A 23,355-nucleotide genomic window follows, 5' to 3' on the forward strand; every position below is an offset into this window, starting at 1 on the left:
AATCAGCGGACTGAGAGATGGGTAAGAGGATACCTGAAATTCGTAACGGAAAATCCGTCCGCTGGCAATGAAGTCTACTGCGTGACATTAATGCTGGTGCCACAGTCATGCTGAAATATACTGCAACATAACATTTCTTATGGTTCTTACTGTTGCCATGTAAATCAGTGTTACAGCAGCAGCGTCTCAAAACTCACTTCACCAAGCAAATCAGACCGGTGCTATATATTGTGGTTTAATCAGAAAAAGCTGACAAGTCATTGCTTATTATAGGCTAACCTTTAATTGTAGTAATGCACTTTTCAACGACATCACTCTGATTTTATCGCATTTTACTGTGGAGTGTAACTTTTCAACATTCTTTACAGCAGTAATTCTGAATCCACAGAAGAGGCCCATAACGATTTCATGAGCTCCTATCAAAAGATATTTCTCCAGCCGAAGAAAGCGATCCCGTATATCCCGAATCCATCAGACAGAAAAACGTAAGTAACGAGCAAACCCGGACTGTAGACATCCACCTCTAAACGAGACATTGATCTTCTCATAAACGGCAAATTGATCATGCATCATCAATCAGCTTTCACTTGGCCTCTTTAAGCATTAATGCCTTTGAGCTGGAATAGTTGAGAATATTTAATCCAGGGCATGAACTAGAAAATAAAGGCCAGTCACTGAAACAACGTTTCAAATTTGCTGCGATTCTAGGATAAATTCGCTACGTGCATGCTAATATTGTGCCTCTGGCTTGAGCCGCTATGAGTGAGGGCGATTTCTCTGCTCCTGCAATTTGATGCAACTGCAAGTTTCATAATCTGGCAGAAAAATAGAAAAGAACAGATAGACGGACAGCTTGATAGTAACAGCAGGTGACTTTGTGTGTCCTGAAGTTATGGTTAACTGCTTTATGCCCTTATACAATGTTGGAGCAGCGTCGGTGACCTGTGCTCGGCCAGTATGGCTCCGAAATTGTTGCCAAGTCCCGAGGCGTTGATACACATTATGAATCTCTGGTATTGTAACTCGTTACGGAGTATTAGCCCCCTATTTCCCAACAGTCTGTCAGGTTAACTCGTAGTAGTCTTAGATTTTCTGGAAACTCAAATAATACTGACAGGCTTGAAATGTAGCATAATGCAGTACTACGCCTGTGGAAGTTGATGATGTTACTACTACTATACTCCTACTGCATATTCTAACATAATGATGATTCATTATTACCAATCAATTCAACGTGACTTTGATATAGATGCTACGCTAAGTCAAATTTGATATATTGATTAATTAATACCACATTTACTCGCCATACAGATGTGCACGTCTCAGCGGAAATACAGTTTACGTGTGCCACCTTCAGTTGCATGGAAGTTTCCAGGTCAAATGAAAGTAAGTTCAGTTCTTTGCTCAAGAGCACAGCTGTGGAATTCGATCAGGGATTTGATACTATGACCAACTGGCCCAACCTCCAGTCAACTGGCCGCGTCCTATACCTTGCAGTATCTCAATATGACAAACGGTGACTTGCAAGTGGAAGATAGTTTTCAATGTGATAACTTATGAATGACACATTCCCAAGTTCTTCTGAATCATTTATCACATGGTAACCCCCTGTAGGTTTGCAGGTTGTAAGACCATTTCTAGTTCATGCACCTGTGGTTCCTAAAGTGTCCAGTAGATGGCAGTGCTGTAACTTTGTCCTCACAGGCAGGTGACACGTTTACAGATAGATGGCCAGGGCTCATTGATGGATACTCTGTGTACTACTCTATTTGCCAAAGTCTGACAGCAAAGACACAATGTGTAAAACAACTGTTTTATAAGAACCTTGGTATTATGGAGTCTGTCAGTGCATGAAGAAACATACAGATACGCGTGCAGGAGTATTTCTGTCGTTGTATTTCTTATTCAGTCCCAGCATCATGTGAATACTTTTTTGAATACTTTTTCTCTGGAAGCTGTTGATTTGAGCGGGTCCTCTCTATGTCATGAATCACATAGCTTTTCTCCTCTGTTGCCTAAAGTGGACACAGGGGAAATCCACTTGACTTTAAATTAGGCTACAAGTTATGTTCTACGCACCATCACCTGGAAATGATAATAACCTGTTGTGTTTTTGTTTCTGACGTGCGGGGGTTGCGCTAACTACCCAATATCTTTACTTTCGTGTTGTGCGCTGCTGTTTGATTAACGGAACGAAACTGCTGATCGTCTGCCTCGAACAGTTATCCTCAAGGTGATCGCGGAACTGTTGTGTGTCATGAGCGTTTGTGCTCCTTCTGAAGCAGCACAACTCTGCCTACGTTTTTTTTTTTTTTTTAGCAGACACGCTTTCTGAAAACCACGTCCCGCTCTCCAGTGTGCGCTGGTGCCAAGAGAGAAAGTTCATTACACCTCCCAAGCCTTTAGCTTAATCAGATTAGGCTGTTTGAATGTAAGCCACTCCTACCTGTCAGAGTACTCGTCCATTAGGTTAGCTTGTCCCTACGCGCTCTTATAACACGTTTAGCGAGCTTCGCCGAGGAAGCTTCGCAGGGGAAAAAGCAGCCTGTATAATATACATCGGCTTTAATTCTCAGATATTGTTGTGAAGAATGCAGCGGCAACCTTTTTGTTTTCTGGAATGAAATTCATCATCATAATGAAAAACACGACTTTGCTCTGTGCAATGCTTTTACGACTAAAGTAGAACATATTTTAACTGGTTTAACTCTGTTATATCTCTCTTTGTTTCTGTTTAATCAGGGATATGAATAAATATGGAGGGCACTGCATTTATTTATACATAATGGTAGTACATTCAGTTAATGTCATTTAGCAGATTCACTTACCTAGAGTGACTTACATAGGTTACAGTTTTACATATTGTCCATTTATACAGCTGTGTATTTATGGAGGCAATTCATGGCTGAGTGCCTTCCCCAAGGATACAACAGAGAATAAAACCAGTAACCTTTCAGTTAAAAACCCTACTGTGGGTGGCAGTATAGCATAGTGGTAAGGGTCAGGGGTCATAACCGAAAGAAAAGGTTGTTGGTTCGATTCCCTGCTGTGGCACTGCTGCTGTACCCTCAGGCAAGGTACTCAACCCAAGATTGCCTCAGTAAATGTCCAGCTGTATAAATACATTACACGTAAAAAGGACAACCTATGTACATTGCTCAGGATAAGATTGTCTGCTAAATGCCAATAATGTATTGTAATGTACTCATTACCACTACGCCACACTGCCACGCTAGTAGAGTAGTATAATAGAGCAGCATAAGTTAAGTTAAACCATAACTCCCAGAGCGTAGCGGCACAGCCCGGCTTCTCCTCCCCGTCAAACGCGACATGACAATAAAGCTGCCAGCAGTACCTGGCAGTAGCGTTTGTCGTGTACCGTTTTGAAAACAAATAAGTGAATAAATCCGGCTGTGAAAAAATCTGGGCGCCGTGGTGGGCCGCGACGCGTGAGTCACGGCTTTAATTGGTTTGCGTGGAGATCCGTTCGCAGTGGGAGGTGGAGGGCCCAGGAGAGAGGCCTCGCTGAAAGGGGTGATTCATCGCGTGGATTCCAATGGTGAGCACCCCCCTGTATTTCGCTTCCGCAGTGAAGCAGCAAAGCCACGTATGAGCTCGGTGTGTGTGTGCGTGCGTGCGTGTGGGGGGTCTGTTCCTGTGTCACATACACTTAGGCAGTTAGAGAGGAAGCTGCCTAAAACTCATTAAGACGTTTGTTTTCATTCCTTCCTGTTTCGGTGGTGTCTGTTTGCCTAACGGGGGTCTGTTTACACGGCCTTAGGGGGCCCTGTGCCCGCCGTGTCCATTTACGTTAAGTTGAGCCCCACCCCTTCTGAAAACGCGCCTGCCAAGCACCTCGATTAGTGGGAGCCGGCAAAAGCATCAGGGTGGAACCCAGTCTGACGCAGAGAGTGGTGGTGGGGTCCTTACCTGCCTTCATTATTAACGGCCTTAAAGAGACGAGTGCGAATCACTCAAGTGTGGCGGTATATTAGTAAGTAATTTGGTGTCTTTCTAAACACGATCAAGTAAAATCAGTTGTTGAGCTGCAGAATTAAAAAATCTGCATGAATACTGAGGGATTTATTGTCCCATGCTAGACAGATCTACTGTGCAAAAATAAAAAAGATTTTTTTAAAGAAGCTGTTGTTTCCTAAACAGCACACAAGTTCCTGGGAGAGAGAGGGGCATTGACCGCAGTGCATCATGGGCTGGCATCCGGAGCCGGGCGCACCGTAGGCTGGCTCGAGATCACCTGATCAACAACGCAATGAAGGCACTGAGGAAGCTGTGAGTACCCAGGGGTGGGTATGGGTGCGGGTTGTGTGACGCTGCAGTGATGTCATAACGCTGTCATGGGTTGGGAAGGAGAAGCCTTCACCCATCCACAAAACTGTTGTTCCGATTGATTTAATTGCAGACAACTTTGTCATTATCTTAGTGATTGTCTTGAACCAGCTAATTGACCCCACCTTCCTAAATATTAAACATACTGCTTCCAAGCATACTTTCAGGTTTGGTCCTCAGAAGTATCATGTATGTGAAAACACATGCAGGGAATCTCTGTACGTGGACCGACCTGTTTCCAGCATACCCATGTTTGAGGACCGTACTTAACATGATGGGCATCAGCTTGCATACCTCTCTGCATCCTGGCTAGTAGTAGCAGTATGGCTTAGCAGTCGTGAAGTAGTGCTTGTCAACTAAAGGCTGACAGTTCCATTCCAAGGTGGACTGCTGCTGTTACACTGTACCATTAAGCAAAGTACTTCAGTAAATAAAAATTAGTACACAATCCATGTGTGTCTGTGGCAGGGGATAGGGGTGACATTGGGGGTGGGGCACAGGTTGGGTGGGTGTGGTCATGGAGGTGGATATACATTTTGGATAAATATCACATTTTATTGTATACAGTGTTTTAAATATAACAGCAGATGACTGTTAATCTTATTGAATAAAACGAATGTTAAGTTCTTCATCTCACACCAAACTACATTTCCTTCAGTAGCCAGAAGAGGGCAGTTTATTACCTTTCACCGGTGTATTTGAAGTCTCTCCTGTACTGTACATGCATTTCCAATTCTCTTTGGCCAGAAAAGTAAGACATTGTTTTCATTAAAATTAGGGAGATGTATTCTATGATCTTTATTTTTTTGTTCGGAGAGCAAGCTTGACACACAGAGAGCAGAAAATCAGTAACATCTGGTCTAAGCTTGACAAAGGGAGCTTGTCACAAGACATAATTATTAAGCTCTCAGCAACTTTCATTCTTTTTAGAAACATTTTTTTAATTAAATTTGATAAAAAGGGGTCTCCCGCCTTTCTTTGCCCCCACCCCACTGTCATTGTTCGGGACCACAGCAGTGCCCGACCGCGCCAAGAGGAGACATGTTTATTTGATTTTTTGGGTTTATTTGGCCACACGTAAAGCTGATCTCTGAGTCAGAGTAACCTGGTGAAGGAGCAGCCCTGTCCTCCTGTTTTCTCCTTGGGGTTTCTGGGATTTGTGATACTTTTTTGTGATTATTATCTTTTTTTTTTAACATGGATGTATTTATTTAATCTCGCGCTTTGATTCAGGAGTTTCCCAAGGTTACCATATGCCCTTTTTATTGGTTTTCCTTGGGTTGGGTCTGACAGGGACCACAGAGCGAGCAGGGCAGGGAGATGTTTTGCTCACAAGTCTCGGGGGGGACACTCCATAAATCAGAGCATTAATCTGCCTGGGCAGGATACTTAATCCAGAATTGCCTCAGTAAACATCCAGCTGTATAAATAGGCAACATGTAACTTATGTAAGTCACTCTGTATAAGACAGTAATGTAATGTAATCTGCATTGTACAGGAGTGCTCTCTTTTCAACAGAACAATGCGTGGCGGGACAGATCATTTGCCTATCAGACACATTCCAACAGTAGAACCACAAGGTGAATAGGCTGTGCTCAGCCTGATTGGTTGACTGCTCCAGGTGCAGCGTCCCAATTGGTTGTTTTGGCTGGGGTGAAGGTTGACAGGCCCATGCTGTCCTTGTGAACTGAACTGCAGGTCTCTTGCATGTGCATTGTATTTCATGCCTTAACCTGTTGCATATGATGCATTTCCTTGTTTGGTGAGCCCCAGTTAAAGTGCAACAATGTATATGATATTGTAGGGAGGACTGCTGTGTTGATGCAATGTTTGCAGAAATATCACTAAAATAAATCGGTGTGCGAATCCACTGGAGTGACATGGTTTGTCTATGGTTGGATATGTCCAAGCAGCACCATTCAGAACCAACACCATTGGAGGAAACCTTTTACCCCTACTTTCACTGTTTTTTAACAGACTACAAGCTTGACTTCCGCTGGCATTTATTGTTATTTATCAGCTGTTACTTTTGAAAAATCTTTTGTATATCTAGCAGTGAGATTCTGACCTATTGGAGAGTCAGATCTCCTCAATTGCTTTGCTGTTTTCTGGAGCTTAAAGATTTGTAGGTTTGACTCTGTGAATGAAATCAATAAACATGCTGCTGTATGAATGGGTGGGATGTCAGTTTACCCTAAATAAAGGTGTCTGCTTTGCAAATAAATGATTCTCATAAGAAATGATGAGAGCAAAGAGCTTGCACATTACAGGATAGTCAGGTCCTGTCTGAATTTAACCTGTTCCATCATAGTGATAGCCAAAAAATCTCCAACCCTTCACTCCTTCACTGACCGAGGCAATGAGACTGCTCATTTTTATGAAAAATGGTGCCACCAGAACACCCCCTCCCCCCAAAAAAATGGAATAGAATGGTTGTGTAAGTCATGTTGTTGACTGAGGTGGTAGTGTAAGTCAAGTTTTGGACATGCTGTGCTCCGTGTGTCTGAGCTAGCAAGTGCCAGGAAAGCTGGTGTGGGGAAGCTTAGGCTAAAGGTTTGGAAATGTATATCAGGAGCAAGTGATTAATTAGGATGGCAGTGTAGAGTAGTGGAAAGGAGCAAGGCTCATAACTGAAAAGTTGCTGGTTCAGTTCCCTTATTGGGCACTGCTGCTGTACCCTTAGGCAATGTACTTAAGCCAGAATTGCCTCAGTAAAAATATCCATATGAATCCAATATCCAAATAAATGGGTGATATGTAAAAACTGTAACCTGTGTTAGTTGCTCTGGATAAAAGCATCTACTTAATTACCTTAATATAAGGTAATTACATAAGCATACTTATTTTGATAAACTGGTGAATACCATAAAAAACACTTATTTAATTAAATTTTAATTGAAATTGTCCATACTTTAATCCATACTTTAATAGCCAAAAACTCAGTTTAGCTATTACCCATTAGAATGCTGGGTGCAAACAGAAGTGCATTTGATTGCCGTGGCTGTGTGCGAAAGTGCCCCAAAGCTGGGCTGGGCCTGATGTGTGAGCCTTGCATCAAAGCGTAGGTGGAGTGTTCCTCGAGACAATTTGAGGAAGGTGGAGGTTAATGAGGTGAGGTGTTCCTCCCGGCCGGCTGCGGTAGATTCGGCTGTAGATTACGGTGCATGCCGCGCATCTCTGTGACATCGCTCGGCCCTCCCTCTGACCCCGGGGCCTCCTTCCACCCACCCCTCCCCGGTTTCCGCTCCTCTTTGATGCTGGGTAGCATTAAGGACAGAGTTAAGGATAGAGTTAAGGATGTCAGTGTGGGGTTCAGAGGAAAGATATTATCTCTGCTTGTTATATTGCATTACCTTACATTATTGGCATTTAGCCAATAGCCATTTAGCATGGACGGTCTTGTCCAGAGAGACTTACGTAGGCTACAGTTTTTAGGTGTTATCCGTTTATACAGATGCATATTTAACTGAGGCAATTCTAGATTCTTGGGGAAATTCTGCCTCAGCGGGGAATCGAAGCAGCCACCTGTTGGGTATGAACCCTGCTCTTTACGACTACGCTACACTGTCACCTCACTGGGAGAGAGGTGAAGGCTGTGAGGTCTGTGGGGTATACCTGATTGTGTGCACTGTAAGTTGCCATGTCCACCAGTGTGACTCTGTTAGTGTCTGTATCAGAGGGACCTACCTGAACTCACTACTACAAGTGTATGTTCCTTCCAGACCACTGCACTCTGTTACCGAAAAGCGTCTGGTGGGCCCATCACATAGTGGCACAAAATCACTATCCAGAACTTTCTCTGAATTTTTCCCATGATGGTGTAAAACCTGCCACATGTCATCCATTCTGCCGAATCCCTCACTATTTTTAAGAAACATCTGAAGACACAGCTCTCCGCACTCACCTAATCACCTGAATCACCACCACTTAATGCAATGTCCTAGACCCTGTGTTCCATTAAAAAAATGGTTTAATGCACTTGTGCCTCTACCAGCCAGCTTGCACCTTGTCTGGCCGACTATTGAACCTTGGTCACACAGCACGTCTAATATTGTGACTCCATGTATGGCTTTCGCTTGTGTTGTACTCTGCCTCACTTGTAAGTCGCTTTGGATAAAAGCGTGTGCCAAATGTGTAAATGTAAACGTAGGGATGTCAGGGCTAAACATGAAACAGGCAGCTGTGCACAGCAGCACAGCGGAAGCGTGCTCCCCTGCAGCTGACAGAAACCCAACCCAGCTGAGAGTCACCGGTACTGTTGTAAAACTGGTTACCTGATTTTGCCAGATTGCCAGGCTGCATGGCGTATGCACTATGCAGGCTGTTTTAAAAGATATGAAGAGGAAGATGACATCAGAAGACGCTATCTCTGAGTCAGGGCTCTCACTATCTCTCTCGCTCTCTCATTATGTTTCTTTTTCATTCTCTCTCTCTTACTCTCTCCATCTATCTCTCTTTCTTTTTATTATTCTCTGTCCCTCTCTTCATCTCTCTCCCTCACTCACTTTCTCTCCCCCAGCCCTCTGTCTTTATCACTGTCTCTCTCTCTCCCTCTCTCCCTCTTCCTCCCTCCCCCCTCTATCTTTCTCTCCCTTCCTCACCCTCTCTCTCTCTTGCTCCCTCCCTTTCTCTCCTTCTTTCTCCTTCTCTCTCTCCCTCCCCCACTCCTCCTCCTCTCTCCCTCCCTCTGGTTCTCCTCAGGGCTGTTGCCTCACTCCTAATGAAGAGCTGCTGGATGAAAGAGCCAGCTTTTCATCCACCGACACAGGCCTGTGTGTGTGTGTGTGTGTGTGTGTGTGTGTGTGTGGGACTATGTGCCAGTCCATGTATATGTGTATATGTGAGTACATCTGAGAGTGTGTGCGAGTGAGTATGTGAGAGTGCAAGTAGATGTATATGTGTGTGGTTGTGTGTGAGTGTGCGTATGTGTGAGTATGTCTGAGCAGTGTGTGAATGTGTGTGTGTGTGTCTGACCAGTGTGTGGTGCGAGTGTGTGTGTGTGTGTGAGTATGTCTGAGCAGTGTGTGTGTGTGTGTCTAACCAGTGTGTGGTGCGAGTGTGTGTGTGAGTATCTCTGAGCAGGGTGTGAGTGCGTGTGTGTGTGTCTGACCAGTGTGTGGTGCGAGTGTGTGTGTGTGTGAGTATGTCTGAGCAGTGTGTGTGTGTGTGTCTAACCAGTGTGTGAGTGTGCGTATGTGTGAGTATGTCTGAGCAGTGTGTGAATGTGTGTGTGTGTGTCTGACCAGTGTGTGGTGCGAGTGTGTGTGTGTGTGTGAGTGTGTGTGTGTGTGTCTAACCAGTGTGTGGTGCGAGTGTGTGTGTGAGTATGTCTGAGTAGGGTGTGAGTGCGTGTGCATCTTTGAACCGGTTACACTGAAAGCAGAGATGAAGGAGAGAGCAGGACCTGCTTCCTGCCCCTGTTCTCTGTTCCCGTGAGAGCTTCCCACTGTGTCACTTCGGGGGGTGTGGGGTGTTCAGGAAGCCCCCCCCCCACTGGTCCCTGCTCTCCGGCCCAGGCAGAGCAGGAGCCAGCAGAAACCCTCCACTTGTTTTATGAAGGAAATGGGAGAGAGTGATCTGCTGCCTCAGCACTTCTCCTCCTTGTGTTTTGCTTTATTTCTCCTATTTATTTTTCTTTATGAATCAGCTCTCTGTCCCCTCTCTCCGCTTTCCATCCCCGGACGGCTTCCTCTTTCTGACCGTCCCAGCGTTGCGGGTGCCCTGGGACCTGGAAAGACCGTGTCGTCCCCCCGTTAGGTCCTTCTGTGCGCTCCCTCGTCTGTTTTCAGAACCTGAGTGTCCTGCTGGCTTTGAAGTATCTGACACAAGAACGGTGTAATGATGTCTAACACCAGGGCGTATGTTGGATTACCCCTCTTTAACAGCCTATAGTAGTGTTATTTATTACTTAGACTTTATGAATTTATTATTTAGGTTTATGTTCTGCCAGCCACGTTTTAAAGCTGGTGTGTGTGTTTGTGTGTGTGTTTCTTTGTGTCTGTGTATGCGTGTCTCTGTTTGACTTTGTATGTGTGTGTGTCTGTGTGTGTATGTGTGGATGTGTGTGTGTGTTTGTGTTTTGTATTGTGTGTGTGCGTGCATGTGTGCATTTGTTCGTGTGTGTGTGTGTGTGTGTGTGCGTGCGTGTGTGCGTGTGTGTGTGCGTGTGCATGTGCGTGTGTGTACATGTGTACGTGTCCACACATGCGCACGCACATGTTCATGTATGTAATTCTGCCCTCAGTTACAGAGAACTGCACCAACAGAGCATTGTATTGCTCGACATGTTAGAGTGTGGCGGAGCTGTTCCCAGTGACCTGTTAAAGGACAGAGGATGAAGATAAAGATGAGGAAGCCACAGTGGAAGTTATAGCCAGAGTGGTACAGGATGGAGCACAGCAGCAGCTCACAGCAATAAGGAGCGCAAGCCCATGACCTCACCGGGTTTATTGTCTGCCTGTTGAATGTCTTCCAGCAGCATTTGTAGAACAGTGTTTACCAGACAGGCTGGGCACCCGAACCATGGGAAAATCAAGCAGACAGGTTTCCATGGACTCTCCCAAAGGAGAGCGTGGATCACCAGCACTCTGGCTGTTGGATTGGTGATTCATTGTCCAGCGCAGTGACGGCCAAAGACTCTTAAATGGGTTGTGTTATTGCTCCTTAGACGCCAGGCCTTAACCAGATGCAGATCTGATTCAGCGTTACTACACCTCCTTAAGTTTATGATAAAGATGCTGCCTGTCTCATGCTGACTAAGGATGACGTTGAGGTTTATTAGAACTGTAAGGTATTGCTCATCAAAATACACCCCGTAAAGACCCATTTAAGAATAATATGCCAAGACCCATGTATTAGGACGGACTGTGAACGGTATGTAAAAATTGGAATCTTGTGGTTGGTAGAATGAAAATGGAGTGATTAGTGATTTGAAGGCTGCCTTATCTAAGAGCACCGGACAAACTTGATATTCCCCTTACTTAGATCGTAGGTCTTCAGCCATGCTGGAAGCGGCTCACAAACTTATTAGCCTGCTGCCCAGGAGTGTGGAAGAGCAGTGTAGAGGACAGGAACATAAAGGGATCCCCTGGGGAAAGGAGATTGAGGACTCAGATATGCTATTGTGGGTGGAACCAGGGGCTTGCAGGGTTGATGCTCGGATGGGGGAGAAATCAACCCTACAACCTTCTGGAAGCGTGGCAGCCTTGAGCAAGGCTTTCTAACTGGATTGCTTCAGAAAGTATCCAGCCACATGACTGGATAATGTTTGAAACGGGGGCTGCTGCCCTGGATAAGACAGGCTCTGCAGCCAATAAATAACAGTAAGTCACGTCTCCACTAGCCGCCGCGCCCTTTCTGTTGGACGGCAGGCTCAGGAAAACACCATCACGGAATCACGCTCCCCCGATTTTTACTGTCCCCAGAACGCTTATAGACCTGAACGGCAGCTTTTATTGCTCTGAGAAAGCCCTCCAGTTTTCCTTTTTCCCACTTTTTTTCTCTTTCTTTTTTGTTTTTGTGTGCTGATGTGGCCCGGCAGATGTGGTTTGATACATGGACTTTGGCCAGAAAGGTATTCTGAACCCGGAAGCATTTCTCCCTCCCACAACCCCCCCCCCCCCCCCCCCCCCACACCTTGCAGTTCACTTCGGGCCATCATTCCTGAAACACTGCCCCCCTCACCCCCCTGTCCCCCACCCCACCCTTAGGCTGCTCATGTGATAAGTCTGTGGCATGCGGCAGAGCCACACTTCAGCAATCCAGTGATCCAAGTACTATGGAAACCCGTCTGCTTGATTTTCCCATGGTTTGGGTGCCCAGCCTGTCTGGCTTCACTCCCTGCATGCAGGGACAGGTGGTTGGCGGCTGCGTGCACACCACGCACCTGGTTCGGTCTGAAGTGGTTTGAAACTGCACGAGAGTGCAAGAAGACACACTGTGCCGTCTGTAAATCGTATTTCTGAAAAGCCTGGCACGCTGCAAGGGGAAAAAAATAATAAAAAAATTAGGTAAAAAAACAGGAGAGAAAGAGGACATAAATACCGGCGAGTGTCTGCACTGGAGTGGAAACATCAACAATCGCAGGACGTCTGCCTTTTTGTTTCGGAGAGGGGGAAAAACGAGGGCGCTCGGAAAAATCCCATGTGCTCGTCCTTGGTGACTCACCTCGAGGACTGCCGTCATGGTTTAACGACTTCTTTCTCCCCCCGCAAGGAACGTGCCAGACCTCGGGGACGGTCAGATGCGCCCGCCTGGCGGCTCACGGACTGGTGGCACTTCGATGGCGCGTGTCATACTTCAGGCGAAAACAACACAAAAGAATAATAACAATATTAATAAAGAAAAAACATTTCTGGGAAGCGATCGGTGCTCTTCCAGAAGTTGTGAACTCATTGACACTGACATTCTTAGAACTGAGAATTCATCATTTCAGAACCTCAAATTCAGAACTTGGCGTTAGCGGGCGGTGACCAGGCAAAACCTCGTTCATGTGTGATGAAAAGTCCACAGACTCGCTGAAAGAGACCAACTGCTCTTACCATAATTATTTTTTTTTTCACAGGCACAGCTTTTGTGATTTTAAGACTATGATGACACTGTCTTTCTTTCCTGAGCATTAATGATACTACAGTTGCCTTTGCATTGTGCAGAAGAGGCTAAAATGTGTATAAGATATGCAAATGACACAGTCCCGTATGTACTGTAAGATTAAGGGGCCCCGAAGACAATTCAGGTTTGTTTGAAAAGACACTTAAGTTTGCTTGTTTAGCAAAATCATATGCAATCTCTACCAGGGATGTGTTTGTGAAATACGGCTTTGTTTGAGTCCACTCCTCATTTCTGGTCCATAAACAATGTCCTCAGCTTCGATGACACATATACACACATATACACACACACACACACACACACACACACACACACACACACACACACACACACACACACACAGACTGGCTCTGGAGTCTCATTTAGCTGAGTTATAATCATTATAATCTGTGTTTTAAGAGGCGTATTGTCAAGACCGTAGGTTCCTGGCAGGGAGATGCATAACCTCACTCCAGCTGTTGAGACGGAGTTCCAGGCGCGGACAGCTGCTGAGAGATACAGTGAACGGGATTACCTCTCTCTGTGCCTCTGCACTTCTGCTGTGGGTCTCCCTCCCTCTCTCTCCTTTTCCCTCTCTCTCCCCCTCTCTGTCTCCCAAACAATAACATCGCCCAGTGCATTAATCACCACCACCACCGCCCCTCCCCCACCCCCCGAGCGCTCCTCGTCCTTACGTTTTCCAGCTCAGTGATCGCAAAACCGTTAACCTCCGCTTCTCCCGCCAGAGCCAAACCGATGTCACTCATTAAAGCCGGAGCTGGGAGCTGGGAGCCGAAAAACAAAAGGAAAACAGAGGGAAAAACAAGCCGAAGGGAGCTGGCTCCCGCGGGGGCCGTCTCTGGCTCTGTCTGCATCTCCTTTTCACTCCTCCACTCTGGCCCTGCCCTCCGGGCACCGGGCTGAATCATGGAGACTTTCAGAGTTGACCGCGTTTCCCCCCATGGGCCTCATGTGTGACTTCTTAGAAGGCCTACGGCACCGAGGTGAAAGACTCCCTAATCAGGGGTATTTCCAAGACCTCTTTTGTGTGTGTGCTTTTTAAGGCCGTGCAAATGAAGGAAATTCATATGCACTCATGAACCCATGTACCGAGTCTGCAGAGCCAAGCTCTGAAGGACTGTTTAAGTCCCAAGCGCAAGCCCTCACCAGTAGGGAGGTAATGGCCTAAATTGCCAAGGCGGCTAGGATATGATTCTTTGAATCCGTGTAGCCGTTTTAATAAGGGAGTGATTTTGAACTGAGTTGGGCATAGTTCATGTAGATAGAAATACAATGGAAAAAAATGATGACCATCTTATGGGTTTTATAGTGGCCTCATTGGCAAAGGCACCATGTCAGAGTGTAAGGTGAGCCCTTTGGACCAGACATTGCTAGTTGAGTCTGGACTTTTTAGTTGAGTCTTTAGCTGTCTATGACTGAAGACTTGCCATCATCAGACATAATTGACTACATCTCATCAAAGCAAGGTGGGCTTATGTGAGCCACTTACGTGTTTCTCGAATCACACCATTATCATCGCCCCCTAGTGGCTCACCAGGCACCTGCAGGCATGTAGGTTAAAGTCAATGAGAGAATGGGCGCTTACTGTCCTGCAGCCCACTGTGGCTTGTATGATAAACCGCAGTTGCCAGTGTGGAGGGTTGGTGTGTTAAAGGAGTGCACACAACTACCAGTGAGTCAAGTGGAACATGGCCACCTGGCGATTTCAAATCAGGGATGAAGATTGGGAGCACAGTAGGTCCATCTCCCTTGAGCAGTTTTAGATGGGCTGTCAGAATCCAGTGTTCTCCTTGGAACCCTAGATTCCAAGATCTGTATTCAACATAATCCGGCCATCAGAGGTTATGCTGAAATGTCCCCCATGCTTCCATGACAAGACTCCATTTCATTGCTACTAAAACACTAAGATTCTGTTCTTTTTAGTTTACAGAATCATCCTTATAGATAGGTCGTAACTTATTATCCGCCAATGGGTCTTTACAAGGTGCGTGTGGACTTACAGGAAATGCAGTAGAATTTTAATAAACCTCGGTGTCATCCTCAGTCAGCATGAGACAGCCTTGGAGCAATTGGCTTTGCTGTGCTGGGAGTGTGCGGAGTGGTCATCAGCACAGCCTGCGTGGGCCTGCAGTGTGTTGGCCTTTACGCCTGATATGAAGGTAATAGAGCAGCCATATTCACATTTACTGTGCCTGCTTTTGCTACTTTTCCTCCAAGAGCCAAATGTCAAGCTAAATCTCAGTCAGAGATACCCGATTGACACTCATCAGGTTCTGAGAGAATGATGTCATGCCTTGAGGTGCTCTGTGGTCAATGCATTGCCATAATGAGACTGCGGTGATGTGGACGGGCATTGGCTGGCTGGATGACTGTGACTTATTTCCCCTCCGGTCATCAGCTGCAAATTGGTGCATTTACATGAAGGGCTTCGTTGGGTGCGCCGAGTGTATAATACATGCAAAACCGCTGACCCTTTGCAAGGTTTAGTAATACATGCATTTGAAGACATGCATGCACAACCTCACGTAACACATACACACACACACACACCACACATAAACCTACACACGCACATGCATGCACATGCGCTGTAGATGTAGGCACACATGACATATGCACTGTTATTAGCGCCACAATACCAGGTCCACCTTCATTGCTCTGTATATTAAACCTAAAAGCTGTGAACCCCCCCAACCCCAGCCCCCACATTCCTGCATTCCTGCATCCTGAGTGTAGATGGAGGTCAGCAGAGCACGCTGGATCATCTGCCTCATCTGTCTGTACTCTAAATCTCCCCCATCTCTGTGTGCTCTAAATCTCCCCCATCACTCTGTGCTCTAAATCTCCCCCATCTCTCTGTGCTCTAAATCTCCCCCATCTCTCTGTGCTCTAAATCTCCCCCATCCCTCTGTACTCTAAATCTCCCCCATCTCTGTGTGCTCTAAATCTCCCCCATCACTCTGTGCTCTAAATCTCCCCCATCTCTCTGTGCTCTAAATCTCCCCCATCTCTCTGTGCTCTAAATCTCCCCCATCCCTCTGTGCTCTAAATCTCCCCCATCCCTCTGTGCTCTAAATCTCCCCCATCTCTCTGTGCTCTAAATCTCCCTCATCTCTCTGTGCTCTAAATCTCCCCCATCCCTCTGTGCTCTAAATCTCCCCCATCCCTCTGTGCTCTAAATCTCCCCCATCCCTCTGTGCTCTAAATCTCCCCCATCTCTCTGTGCTCTAAATCTCCCCCATCCCTCTGTGCCCTAAATCTCCCCCATCTCTCTGTGCTCTAAATCTCTCTGTCTGTCTGTCTGTATTCTGCATCTCCCTCTTCTCTCTGTATTCTGCTACATGTTTCCTTGACGTCTAACCTCTCTCATGTACATCTCTCCCATTATCCCTCTTTCAGAAAGAGTGCAGCAGGTAAAAGCTCACCTGACCCTACGGTTTTAGCGCAATATTCTGATGTGCCGGACTAGTTGGAGCGACCGTTTTCCCAATAACCATGTCTCAGCCTCCAGGTTTGATCGCCTTCAGCCAGGGAATTGAAATGCAGTTACAGACTGGGGAACTCTGAAATCTAACAGGGCGATTACTTTCTTTTTATTCACGGTGTCCGAGAGATATACGTGTCATCAGTGGGGTGGAAGGAGTTTTAGAAACACAGCCCTACAAAAAAAAAGTAATGGACGCTATCAGCACTTCATGGTTGCAGATTAAATTGATTACCTTGGGACACTTCTGCACTATCTCCAGAATAAAGTGGCACTTTGAATTTGAATTAAGTCACTGCCCCCCCCCCCCCCACCACCCGACATATAAAAAGCGCTTTGCGTCTTTACTGTAACTTTCTGTGAGATCGCTCTTATCAACGGCACTCTATCGCAGTGATTTATGGCGGCAGACGGTCTAGATTTTGTGGCAATTTTCCCTGGTCCTCCTGTGGTGGGTTGTAGATGGGGGGCGATTACAGATATTTGTAGTGGAGCTGGAGCTGTCGTCGTCCGGTGATCAGCGAGAATTTTGTGGAAACCCCTTAACCAATCCCGCTCAGATACCGCCCCACCCCAGTCTCGGATAAAAGTGAAAGTTCAAGAAAGTATCTGTAACCTTCAGACTACAACTGCCGCAAACCCACTGGTGAAATGTGTGTTCATGTATGTCACAACAGTGTGGCATGGTGGTAAGGAACAGGTCTTATAACCCAAAGATTACTGGTTTGATTCCCACTTGTTGCACTGCTATAACATTAACAAGGGCACCTAACCTGAATTGCCTCAGTATATATCCAGCTGCATAAATGGATGAAATGTAAGCTATGTAAGTCACTCTGAATCACACTGTCTGCTCTGAATTATAATATTGCTCACATGCACAAAAAAGAAAAACCGAAACTTTTAATGCTCTAATTTTAATGCATCCCATGAGGGTTTGTATTTCATAATATGGACCACGTGTGCTCAGTTTTATGAACTTTGTTTTGTTGCAATGGAAGAGGTGTTCTCACAGGATTCCCAGTCCTTTGTGTGTCCTTACTTATGACAGCTGCAGTCTGTCTGCAGGTACCAGGGGAAAGCAAGGAACGAACCTGTTCTGTTCTTTGTTTTCAAGATGCACGAGCCAGGAAGCTGCTGATGGTATTTCTGGCTGTGAACAGGCAGTCCTCGGAGAGGTGGTGTCCCTTGCTGACTGTATAAAGGCCCCCCTTAAATTAAGTGCAGTGCCCGCATCTCAAGGTGCATCTGAAGCTGTGGCAGGCCCAGGGTACTGCCTGTTCTTGTCTCTCGTGTAGGTCAGTACTGTGGGTGTTCCTATGGGGCCCAGAAGGGGTGGGGTGAGAGCGGGGGGGTGGTGGGGGGGCACTCTGAGGATTTGGGGCGGTGAGGCTTCAGCGGCATCCTGGTGACCGTCCCTCTGGTGCATGTCCTCTCTGTGTGAGGGAAGGGGAAGGATGACACGCCACCCGCGGGACTGCGCTTGCCCTCGCAAACAGCCTGCTGTCCTGTTTGCAGGGACATTGTTTGCAAGTGCTCATCTTTTAGCTGGGCGAAGGGTGTGTGTGTGTATGTGTGCGCGTGCGTGCACGTGTGCATGTGTGCGTGTGCGCGCGCGTGTGTGTGTGTGTGTGTGTGTGTGTTTGGATATGTTTGTATGCACAATCACGTGTGTGTGTGCATGTGTGCCTGTGTGTGTGTGTGCGTGCGTGCGTGCATGTGCGTGCATGTGCGTGCGTGTGTGAACCTCAGGCTACCTTCAGGCCTGCAGGCCGCTTGACAATCACACTTGCAGAAATGGAATTTTTCCATGAAAAAATGAATGATAATCACCATTTTTAAGCTCTCCCTTCACACAATGATAAAACTCTATCCAGTTAACTGGAAATTAGGAGGGGATTAGAGATGACAATTGGGATTATCAACTGAGAATTAATGGTTTTGGCTGGAGTGCAGTGCATGTGAAAGAAAGAATTCTGCTCTGAATGCTCAATGTATACATGTCTGCATATATACTGTCTGTGACTCCTGGTGTTTCTTTTCCATTGAGAGGAAGATCTTTTTATCCACATTGTTATTGGATCAGATTTACATTTACATTTAGTTACATTTAGTTTAGTGGGCACTCTTATCCTGAACAATTTAAATGTTACAGATTTATCCATGTTATCTATTTATATAGCTTGTTACCTTTAGTATTCACTGAGGCAGTTCTGGGTTAAGTACCTAGCATACAACAGCAGTGGACCACTGCAGGGAATCAAACCTATAACCTTTTGGTTACGAGCCTTGCAATGTACCACTACACAACACTACTTCTCTGGATCTCATGTCAGTTGCAGGATGGCTTGTGTCAACAAATACAGCTTGAGGTCATTTTGCTGAAATAGAGGTTGTATGTGTGTGTGTGTTGGGGTTAGGGGTGAGGGCATTAATATGATTTCTTAAATGCAATACTTACAATGAAAACTGCAATCACATGTAATCACTCACTCTAATTGCGCTTATTCCTCTGTATTAATTATGCTTATTTCTTTAATTGCGCGGAAAGGAAGAGACATTTATCTCCAACAGAGCTCAACTTCATTTGCTTCCCAAGCCAGCCATGTTGTTATCTCTGATTGCAACCGGCTGTGACAGGAAGTGGTTTTCTGGGAGAATGAGGGGACCAGGAATGACACAGGAGAGTCAGGTTCAGATGCGACATGGGGTCAGAGATCAGGGTTACTGTGGCCGAGCTCAGAGAAAAGTGTGAATCCATAACAGAAGGTCATGGAACTCCCTAAATGCAAGAGCCTGATTGGTTCATTTGGCAAGGTACTTGGGTCTTTAGCCCAACTCACCACTGTCTGGTCATGGGATGCAGGAAAAAGGTGGAGCTTCGTGACAGTTGCTATAGTGGGGTGATGACAACTCAATGGTACCTTCTGTACTCAGGGACCATAGACACTAAGACCAGCACTCTGCTTATGTGCAGGGTCACAGCGTATACATTACAGTGTAGCTTTGAGATGGATTCACCAAATACACTAAGACTGAGTAAGAAGTGCAGTAGCTGGTACAGTTTCATGATGGAAGATGCAAGTAAATTCATATCAGAATTGGAAATAACAGGGAGATGTCAGTTTAAGTTGCTGGGTTTAGTGGAAGCTGGGCTCTGTGTCTCTGCAATAAGATTTTTCCTTTTATGATCACAGGGAGCACTGTGTTCAGCATGCGGTTGAAACAGCTTTGATTGTGTCTCAGCGCTGTTTTCCAGCCAGATCACATTTAAACTGATGCTTTACCTGCCAGTTTGTGCCTTGTTTGCTCTTACAGCATGAGCTGTACATGTATCTCGCTGTGATGGCCCTGTAAATCACCCTCAATGAGAGTGTGTAAGAAATAAATAATAAATAACAGATGATAAATTGGGAGGCAATCAACAGAGGAGTTAGATTCAGCAGAGCAGCATTGCATTGTGGGAAAAACCTGCCCAGGGCAAGGCCTATGATTTCCCCTCTGAGTAACTGAGAAATGACTAAGGGGGGTCTTCTATGTGGAAATTGGGATTGAGAGGGGTTCAAATCAATGCCCAGTAGGGAAAGAGGGAGAAAGAAAAGGTGGGAGAGAGAATGAGAGAGAAAGAGGGGCTCCCATGTAGTGAGTGGGCAGCTAATACAGACCCATGTACAGTTTCCCAGTCTCACATTTCAGCTCCCAACATAACCAACAAGTAGCAATACACCACAGGATCAGAGAACTATGGATACACACTGCACCCTCTTACATAAACATTATTTTAGGCTAAAAATATGTTATTATTTGAATATCAAGGCAGGGAAATTCACACACAGGGGCGAATCATTCTCTAACTCTGAGGCTCTGCAGGAAAAAACAAAAACTCTGCTGCCTGTTATTTTTTTTTTCTTTTTTGAACTTTCAAAGTGTCGGGGAGGTCGAGTCTGGCGACCGTCTGAAAGAGTAATGTTCTGGCTAGATTATGTAGAGTAATGAGCTTGCTCAGGTGTGTCTGACTGGGCCTTTTCGGTGCTTTGCAGAGGCGAAGAGCAGAATGTTCCCGTTTCTAGAGAGTTTCACGGGGGTCAGCGGAGCAAGCAACAGGGGACACTTGATCGATTTTCTTTTCATTTTTTGCCCTTAAAATCCCAACAGTTCCCAGAATTTTCACAAATTAATTGGAGCGTGGGCCGCCCACGAGACATCACGGTAATTCAGCTGCCAAAGAGGGCTTGGGCCGCGAAATCATTTCACCGCGTTTTACAAGGGAAAGACGTGTCGCTCAGGGTTTTAGCCGTTAGCCGGCAGAGATGAAGGGTGGGAGAGGTCAGGGGAAATGCGGCTTGTTACCCTGTTTGCTGGTGAAATCAGCATTTGCACCCATCTTTCCCCTGAGGGCCTTTTCCTGCCGCACGGGTGTTGAGTGGAGCTAGCTGGGACACCCGCTCAGCAGGCCCTCTGCTTACTGTGTGGCCGTTTTTAAATACATGAATAAAATTTTCCTCCGAAAACAATGTGATCATTCTTGTGGCAGAAAGCTTGGCAGGGTTGACCATTGCGTCCAGTCAGCTGCAATGTACACCTCTGTCATTCTTCCCTGGTCGCTGGAGGGAAACCTGGCTACCGAGAGCTTACATTTTGAACAGGCTTCATTATGGAATACGATATTCAGAACACAGACAAGCGGACCATACACAAGTTATTAATGGATTTCAGACTGAAAAATAATTGAAAAATTCCCAAATGCATTATGGGACATAAACATAGATCTCTGGGAAAAAAGAGAAGCCTGTATTTAGACAGGTAATGTTAATGCAGGTTTGGGAGAAGGCTGTTTCCACTGTAATGTTGTATGTTGTTAGTATTACTTTCCTGGCTTTGCTAAGTGCTGAAATTATGGTTAATTACATTCAAGTTGTGGTGAAATAGCATTTCTTTTACACATTGTGACAGCGGTTGCAAAATTTTACATTTCATGTTATCACAACACTTATATGCTGCTGTACATAGCTACAGTGTTGTAATGGCATTTCATTGCAAGGATTTAGCTCACCATCAATAGCTAGTCTTCAAATATCCGTTTACACAAAACTGTCTGACCAGGAGTTTGCTGTCACGTAATGTGCCCGTCTTATATTTTAGTCACAATTTTTATGTCCATTTTGTCAGTATAGGTAGGAAAAGCAATTTAGAGTAGCACAAAGATCAATTTCCCTTCTTAGAATGGCACGAACATTGCCGGAGCGTAAAACCACAGTGTTCTGTGAAGGTCTTACTAATGACACTGCTGCAGCAGAGTGCAGTCACACAGGTTGAGGGCCGTGTCCCCTTCATCTCAGCACTGCATTTTTCAGTGTCCGTGTGCACATAGGTAGCACCGAGTGCTGATTTCTACCTTTGTCAGAACAGTAGAACTGTTTAAAATGTGCTGTGACTAACCGACAGCCATTTCACAACATTGTATTTCTTTACAGACATACAAACTGTTACTCTTTCCTTATATAGAAACTGTAATTTTATAAGTGATCATATATATATACGAATGCTGTATACATTTTTGATGCCTTTTTACAGAGAGGATTCTATTTGATGTTCACTATCACTCCCTTTAAAAGCCAACAGCACAGTAAAGGCTGTGAGACTGTAGGGTAAAACTGCGACATGGTTGGCCTTCACTGCAGACCGGCCCTCTCTCACCTGCTGTAGGACGCCTGAGAGCAAGGCTGGGCAATGCAGGAAAATTAATTTAACGGCTCGGTGCTCCCTGCCATTGTTAAACATGACATTTGCACCATAAACCCATTTATTTTTCCCCTCACTTCAGAAACAACAAAATAAGGAAAAAACAAACTCAACTGTGTACATTGCAATTTATGATTGCTGCAGAGAGTTGAGACCAACTCATGTACATGAACGTGCATATTTTTTGCTGAGTCAGTCATGAAGTATAAAGTTGTGTTAAATACCTAACAAACACCCCTGGATTCAGTCAACATTTGTTTTAAAAGCTGACATGGAGGTAAATGTGTATTACCTTTTTGCAGAGCACACACAAATTCTGGTGTTGGCTGGACTTACCAAAACCTTTGCAGTGTGTATCCAGTGAGCGTTCCAAACTCATTAGCAATGAAACAAGATGAGCTTAAAAGTTGGGGACAGAGATTGGCTGGAGGTGTCCAACTAATCATGGATCAACAACTTCAAGCCAAGCAGACACATATCCTGGAGATAAGGTAGAAACAGTTCTAAGCCCCAGATTTGACACAGGTACATGTTTGATGATGTATTCTACTATTCTACTATATTATTATTATTTTAGGTTCGTCCTATATTTTTTTGAGGGGGGGTTTAAAATGTAAGGTGCCCTTTCCGATTGCAGCACACAGATTTGGTGTTGGGGATGGTGGCTCCCCCATGCAAAATAATGGCCTGACCAGTGACTCCCTATCACGCTTCTGCACTGCCCCATTCATTCAATCCAGTCTGTGCACGTGTGACTTTGGTCTGCAGACAAGCTTGGATTTGTCTCACGGATCCACAGAGTTTTAACTTCGCGAGACGCTGTAGTTTAGCATTCCTCAACGTCTAACACCGAGCAATTAAAGGAAGATCGATCGATAAGCGGCTTGAGTCGATTCATTCTGAGTCAGTGAACGTCACAATAATAAGGTCCGCTTGTGGTGTGTCGGGTCTGTCTGTGTCGGTGGGGTGGTGGTGGTGGTGGGGGGGGGGGGTGTTTCCTTTCTCTCTCTGCATTCTCTGGGCTTACCAGATGCTCGTTTTATAGGCCAGGAAGGTGGTGTTTTTATGGAGCCTCTGAATTTTAATTATCAGGACGTTAGACAGTGACTCACTGGGAAAGAAAACAGGCACACAGGAAGAGCCATGCTGTGCATATAATCAGGAGGTCTCAG

At 45.6% G+C, this 23,355-nt stretch overlaps 1 protein-coding gene across 1 annotated transcript in view; it reads left to right on the plus strand.

Moving 5' to 3' along the window:
• The first annotated feature begins 449 nt into the window (after positions 1–449).
• The window catches only part of cnbd1 (cyclic nucleotide binding domain containing 1), a 49,841-nt gene continuing 26,935 nt past the window's right edge, over positions 450–23,355 (plus strand). Inside the window, exons 1-2 of the mRNA XM_036518450.1 lie at positions 450–485; positions 4,162–4,290. Of these exons, the coding sequence (XP_036374343.1) occupies positions 4,271–4,290 (20 nt within the window). The 5' untranslated portion in view covers positions 450–485; positions 4,162–4,270. The remainder of the gene's footprint in view (positions 486–4,161; positions 4,291–23,355) is intronic.

The sequence above is a fragment of the Megalops cyprinoides genome, chromosome 2 (genome assembly GCF_013368585.1).
Source record: "Megalops cyprinoides isolate fMegCyp1 chromosome 2, fMegCyp1.pri, whole genome shotgun sequence".
In the NCBI taxonomy this organism is placed as follows: domain Eukaryota; kingdom Metazoa; phylum Chordata; class Actinopteri; order Elopiformes; family Megalopidae; genus Megalops; species Megalops cyprinoides.